Source organism: Dipteris shenzhenensis, chromosome 5, assembly GCF_047967505.1.
Source record: "Dipteris shenzhenensis isolate YYH24624 ecotype China chromosome 5, Dip_SZ_1.0, whole genome shotgun sequence".
Classification (NCBI taxonomy): domain Eukaryota; kingdom Viridiplantae; phylum Streptophyta; class Polypodiopsida; order Gleicheniales; family Dipteridaceae; genus Dipteris; species Dipteris shenzhenensis.
This window is the reverse complement of record NC_141600.1, coordinates 15,644,627-15,651,925: the sequence shown is the minus strand read 5'-3', so window position 1 is coordinate 15,651,925 and position 7,299 is coordinate 15,644,627. Positions and strand designations below refer to the sequence as shown.

General features: G+C 41.3%; 1 protein-coding gene across 1 annotated transcript; it reads right to left on the bottom strand.

Moving 5' to 3' along the window:
- Window positions 1-3,394: 3,394 nt before the first annotated feature.
- Window positions 3,395-4,345, bottom strand: LOC147901669 (E3 ubiquitin-protein ligase PUB23-like). Its single transcript, XM_087375214.1, has one exon. It carries the CDS (start codon window positions 4,343-4,345, stop codon window positions 3,395-3,397), a length of 951 nt encoding a protein of 316 aa, XP_087231340.1.
- Between the last annotated feature and the right edge of the window lie 2,954 nt (window positions 4,346-7,299).

Below are 7,299 nucleotides of genomic sequence, written 5' to 3'. Positions count from 1 at the left end.
TCTCTCTCTCTCCCCCCTTTCCTTTCATAACTAGCCTCCAAAATATGCATGAAAGAAAAAGTGTACAATAGAATGTGATTTGTGTTGGGGAGGTGATCCTCGTAGGAGTGGTGTCATGTCTAAAGTTTAGTGATAGGCTTGTGATTGGTTGACAAGAGTTGTAGACACTTGCCATGCATGAAGTGAAGCATGATTGGAAGAATGAGGACGTGGTGACACTTGGCAAAAAGAAGAGAAGCAACTAGACGTTCCATCTCATGCACTGCATGGCGATGGACTTATACAACTACATAGAGCCTTCTGCTGGGATGATGAAGGTCTCTTTGTCAAGGCTATGAGCCTATGTAGGGTCACAAATTCATGCTGCAAGTATGTCCTCTAGGGTCCTTAGATGAGTCTTCTAGTTGTCGATTGTAAGCCAAAAGATTGAGTAGAGTTCTAAACTTGATTTAATAAAGAGATCTTTTGTGTGTCTTCTTTGATTCTCTTTTGAGTGTGATTCTATGTCTATAATTAAAGAAATTCTTTATAGTGTATGTGAAGAGTGGATCTCACTCTGAAATCCAACATTTGGTATCAAAGCGTGGTCATGAGGATTCAAAGGGGAAGAACTCATGAGAGCAAAGACAGAAGATTCAGCTCAGGCAACCTCAAAGTTGACGGACGCATGCTGGTGTGGAGGACAAAGAAGCCAAGAAGCAAATTATATCGTCGTTCTAGATTTTCTTTAGAAGAAATGGCTACCATATGCTCTCAGCTGTATCTCGGATCAATTAGTGCATGCTAGAGGGGAAGCAGGATTCACTGAAGAAGACAGAGACGTCTGTCGTCAAATTCATTGGGAGGAACTTTTCGAAATGGTAGCTATCAGCTAAACTTTGGTTCATGCAGAAGGGCTTGTGGGAGATTGTGTCTAGAACTGAGAAGGAGTTGACAACCGGTGAAGTAGAGAAAAGAGCGTGGAGGAAGAATAACAACAAGGCAATTGGTATGATGGGATGAGCTTTGGGGGAGGAATATTTCTATCATCTAGAGATGACAAAGATAGCTACAGTGAACTAGACAATTCTAGAGGCTCTATTCGGGACCAAGATGCGACATTCCAAAGCGAATCTCAAGTAGCAACTATCTAGTCCTTTCGTATACATAGCTCCATTTACTGTTTGTGACTTTAAGGCTACAAGATCCAAGGTTGCAGCCTCAATGGGTGCCAAAGTCCAGGACGATGATCAGAAGGCAATATTATTAAAAAGTCTTCCTTCTAAGTTCAGTGAGATAGCAGGAATTCTGAGGATGGACGATGAAGCGGATTTTGTTGATTGTGTGGGACTTCTTATGAGCGAAGAAAAATGGGAGGAGGATCTCTATGGTGGTGACACATCATTTATCATGAAAGATAAAAGGAATACGGGGAGAGACACTCGTGCATGTTATTACTGTGGCAAGCCCAGCCACATTGAGAGGTTTTGTATGGATTTGTCAGTGATGATATGCCCAACCTGGGCATTTTGAGAATGTAAGAACAAGAAAACCTAAGGATCAATGGACTTGCTAATCATGTATCCTTGTGACAATGAATAGTTGCCATCCTCAAAGAATCTATCACAGTGTGTATTGTTAGGCAAGGGAGCTACTGTCGAGCCTAGCGAGAGCATGAAGATGGCTTCATGTAGCTGTTGTATTAAAAGCACAAATTGTTCCTTGAATAAGACAATGTTGTTTGTAGCCAAATATGTTTCCATGGTCCCTTTGATGACGGTGGAGTCCCATATTGTGGCCCATGGCGATCATGTGAATTGAGAGATATGGATTCTATGTAGCCACAACCTTAAAGGTTCTTGTGAAGTTTTGATTGGGTGATGGGATTTGAAACAAGGACACAACTAGGCAAGAAGACGATGGAGCTGTAGTCAATGGAACATCAATGGTGGAAGTGGCACTGGTAGAAGGATTGGACTCATGCTGAGAGGAATCATACGATATGGGGGACAACATGGTGAAAAGGACGAAGCATGTAGAGGCGAGCAAAAATGGAAAGTATCTGCAAAGATGAAGGTTGGAGAGTGGAATGCAACTCGAGAAGATGAACTTTAGAGGTCCATGCAGCCAAATTGCTCCCTTTTTCTTGCATGCTATGCTACAATGGGTCATCTCAAAACTGGTGCCACAATTAAACTGAACATGTCTAATGTGGGAGTTTGTGAATCCCAATTTGAGACCATAATCATTCATAATTAATCCACCATTAATGTCACTACACTCTCGTGGATATTGAGCAATCTAATGTGGTTGCATGGAAGACCAAGGTGTAGCCACCAACTAATTTTGACTTGGTATGGTTTCACTCAGCTTCCATTGAAGAGTTCTCGGATAACCTGTCCCTAGAGGTTAGCTAGTAGAATTGTCCCATTGTCAAATACTTCAATAAGTTGGCATTGTACATTCCATCCAACCTTCAAATAGGTTTTAAAAGGACCAAGCTTGGAAGTATAAAGCAAGACAAGCATTTCTTTTTGAAGGTGCTTGGGACAATGTGTTTGTCAGTCTAAGATTTCATGTGGCATTAAATCCCTTGCTGAGACCAAGGTGCTTGGAGTCGTAGCTCATCCCGCTCAATAAACTGATGCAACTATTTTTGAATAGCGTGGGACTCCCTGAAGTGATTCTTGGTGGCAACTTTTAAGCTTGGTACCAAAAACTCCAATAGTACCACTACTTCCAGCCCAAAAGGCCAAGTGAGATTAGTTGTTACCTTGTATGCTATCTGATAGGCCCACAATGCTGCTATGTATCTTGGTGTCCCAACCACACCTATGGGTGCTTGCTATTTTTGATGTTTTACTTATGAACCATTTATTGTCTTGTTAGAGGATTCAGCTTGGCCATACACCAACGATAATAAGTACCATGACCTTTCCTTGGTCAAAGATTCAAAGCATTCATTCATAAAATGTGATCCTTGGTCACTAATAAATTCAATTGGATAGTCATAACGACATATGATATTTTCAAATACGGACTTGGTTGTACTGTGGTTCGAGTTTTCACGTAGAGTCTTAGCCTCTTCCCACTTGGTAGCATAATTTATACCTACCAAAACATACTTATTCTAAGAATGTTGTGCTATTTTGAAGGGATCCATAAAATAAAATCCCCATCTTGGGAAAGCTTCGCTTGGTTCACTTAGTTAAAGAGGCATATGATCTTGTGGAAGCATTTGGCATGTCTATTGGCAGACGTCGCACTTGGTACACCTAGCATGGATAGCGCCGGCTTCGACTTCTTCCTGGAGAACGCTTGACCTTGGGAATGCTTGACATTGCACTTGACGTAGCTTGTACAAAGCTTCTACAGCAGCATTTGTTGCCTCTATGGACACCCTCGGTAGGAACCGTCAACGCATGCGACAGAGCGGCAGCACAACCTTCCGTAGATGATAGCAGCAGATTGAGAAGGACCAGTGCTCTCTCGCATACCACCCAGGAAGTAGTTCTACTAGTATCGGAATTGCTTCTGCCTCGATGCATCTCCTTAATAAAAGAATTTGTCTTTCCCCAGGCCAAGACAGCAGTAAGAACAATACGCGCAGGCTCGCTTTCCATCCACCTGGACGACTGACGGTTTCTAGAAGCCCTTTTATGAGCCTGTCCGTTCCGTCCGCTATCCTTTTAAAGCATCTCCCACCGTCATGACTGGCAAGTTGCGCAAGAACATTGACCGCACAAAGCCTTGCAGATTCTGTCCTCCCGTTGTATAGAATCAAGACTAAGCAGGCGACGGTTTGATCCTTGCGAAGGATGGTTTTGGCCGCTTCCCCGATGGAGAGGAAGTTGAGGGCTCCTACTGCTTCTTTGCATATCTCAAGAGCTTCTGAGTCTTGGTTTTGCGCTTTTGGGGCGTAACTGTGTAGGAGAGGGGAGATCAAGACGTCTGCTCCCGTAGAAGACAGGCTCCGTCTCTTGTGGGCACTGAGGCGCGCAATGGCATGCAGCTGCCTCAACCTGTCTATTCTTAAGCGATTACAAACGATATCATCCAGGATATTGCTTACTTGTTGAATATCCGCAGACGCGAGGGGCAATGTGTCGACGGGACCTGCATGAGACGGCACCCACGACTCGATGAGCCGCTGCAGGATACGGTTGGGGATAAGCTCGGGGGGGCCGGGAGGCAAAGGCTGGCCGGAAACAGGGCAAGTGCGGTGGCCAAGGTCGAGCCAGGTTTGGATGCTACTGCGGTCGAAGGTGATGCCGGTGGGAAGGGTGACAGGGTCGAGCATGATGTCGAAGGAGATGGGGCAGAGGAACTCAGGAGGGATGGAGCGGGAGGATAAAGTAAGGGCCATGCTCCTGGGGAGGAGGAGGAGGAGGAGGAGCTCAGGCCTGAGATGCAAGAGGAGGGCAGGCTTGAGCTGAGGATAATCTTGAGCTTGGAGCGTGAGGATATGGAAGATGAGCTATGGCGGCGGGGAGCTTGAGATTTCAAGACAAAAGCTCAATTGGCTGACGTACCCCAATTGACAAAAAAGTCAAATCACCCACCTTGTTTTAACTAAAGTCAAAGCTGAGAAAAAAAGCAGCCATGACGTATTCCTAAAGTCAAAGCCCATTTTGAGCCATTACGAAGGCTCTAATCACACTTGCTTAACCAAGTCAAATCCCCACGTTTTGCCTCCTCTTCTTCTCCATTCTAATTTCTTCCTCCCAATCACTTAACCTAAAGACAAATCACACACCTTCATTTAAATAAAGTCAAATCACATACCTTGATAGATGCCACTATTTTTTCCACATCCTTTCACGCTCTTAATGTCCCAATGCACTCCGTCCACATTTTCCACCTCAAAGGTTTTTCCTAAGGTTTTGAAGCTCTCTCCCTCCCTCTCTCTCTCTCTCTCTCTCTCTCTCTCTCTCTCTCTCTCTCTTTCTTCAACATGTTGTCAGCCACCCTTGCCTAGTGAAACTTTATTGTCCATTACAGTCTATGCTCCACAGAACTATGCTTCTTCACATATGACATGAAGCATCCTCAACTCTATAAGTTTCCCTCACTAGAAGTCAAAACGCATGATGTCAAACCCCTTCAAGTGGCCACCCAAAGTTCCCTCAAAGAAGTCAAGATGCCCTTTTTCAAAGTAGACATTACATCCACACCCATCTACACCACTCGCTATAATGCAAGAATCCTAAGTCTCTAAAGCTATAGTTTTCACTTAGACTATATATCCTTTATATCCTTAGACTAGTGTATCCTTTATATCATAGGCTTTACAATACATTAGCAAGAATTCTAACAATACGTCAACTTAGTATGTCTTTCACCCTTAAATAAATTTATCCTTCAAGTGCATAATATTATTATGAACACTTAGTCTAGTTTTTCATCTTCTCTAAGGCGATACTAGAAGATATTCATTAATGTGTGCTTCCAAATCCCTTTAAGGTTGACCAAATACTGAGGAATTTAGGAGTACAAATAAGCTTATTCCAACCCTATTCCAACTTGTAATTCACTTAGTTGCCCTACTTTTTACAACTTAAAATAAACCTTAATTCTATTTATAGTCTAAAATTGAGCTCTAACCAAAATTTAAAATGAATGCTAAGAGGATATTCATCTTCTATAAGAGGATAGAATATCTTCATTGACATATGCATATATAGATCCCTTTAAGGGTGAGTAAATATCGAAGAATTTAGGAATAAAGGTATTTTCATTCCACAGTTTGACTCATTTCTAGTGGTCCTATTTTTTACCACTGAAAATAAGCCCAAGATTTTACATTAGAACATCCATTCATAATGCAAATGGGATGCAAATTAAGGACGCCCATGCATTTCAATATTGAATTTCAAGTGTGTCAAATTCAAAGATGTGCATGCATCATACACTTTCAACTATGAATTTCAAGCATGTCATTTTCAGCTTAACTAATAGAATGCATGCTTTGGTGGTAGAAGATCAAGTTTACGGAGAAAATGTAAAAGTATAGCCGATTGTTATCAGGGTATGTGGCTCCCATATTTATACAATTATTCAAATCACCCCAATAATGGCCTTCCAATTAGATGTTGGTTGGAAGTGTTTGTATAGATCATCTTGGTCTATACTGTTATTTTAAGTCTAATGTTTTAGATTTAGGATGTGGATACTAGTTTGATATTCAATGGCATATATGTTTAATAGTCCTCAAAAGTTAATTTTTTATAATAAATTATGTATACCAAGATTCAATAAATGGCTAGCAGGGCGAAGAGTATTGTGAGCTTGACACCGTCTTCTTTGTATAGATTTCCTAAACAGCACACACGTTGATGCAATTGTAATGGCCCTCTCTGTGGCATTCTTCCTTCCAAAAATCAAGTTCCTAGTCCATCAATTCATGTATACATTTCCCATGCTTGGACCCTTTACATCAAGTTTTTGGATGATTAACCAAATAGGCTTCACTATCTCCACAGCCACATTGGTTAGTCTATTGCAAAAATGTGTGTTGGTGCAAAAAAAAATCAGGTCATTGCTCTTCAAGTTTTATAAAATCTAAGAGATTGGATGAAGGTTGTTTGTTCCTCAAAATTGTACCAATCACGGACTCTCTAGATTTTCAAGAATCAGGTATAAAGTTTTTTTTCTTGATCTTTGAGAGCAAGTCAAGGTAGTGACAAGAGCATGGTCAAACCCAAACAGTGCCATATTTTTTATTCCACAGGTTTTTGTTTTTTCCAAATTCTTAGTATTATCTTGATGGATTCGATGACATTTTTAGGTTCCAAGCCATCAATTTATTTATCCAGCTCTACAAAAATGTACTATCTATGCCCACTTCTGTTGATAGACTTATAGGTCTACAACAATGTACTATCTATCCCACTTGTGTCGATAGACTTGCAAAAAGCCTCACCTTTGGAATGTAATAACCATGGAGTAACCATGATATTAGTTAAGGGTCTGCTAGATGTGTTCCTCCATCCATCACTCACAATACTGCAAGTTTGTATTCTCAATGCCATAATAAACAACTTGATGCATCTCAAGTTTCATCTTTTTATAAAGGTTATCCAACATGTGTTTTCGAATAGCATTGTATCATGGTATAATAAATACAAGAGTAGCTCTTACAATGGCCTTTTCCAATGGGGGCTTTATACCATGTTTAAAGGATAGCTAGCGCCTCAGAAACATCTTCTTGTGCATGTTTCTTGTATTGTAATTGGAACCACACCTCCACTATTCATTGGTCGGCTTGTGCAAATAAAGGGGACACATTATTACGTTGGCCATGCAATACACTAATGGTCC

What these genes read in the sequence shown, in the direction of transcription:
- LOC147901669 (XM_087375214.1), bottom strand. Translation starts at nt 4,345, where the DNA reads ATGGCCCTTACTTTATCCTCCCGCTCCATCCCTCCTGAGTTCCTCTGC.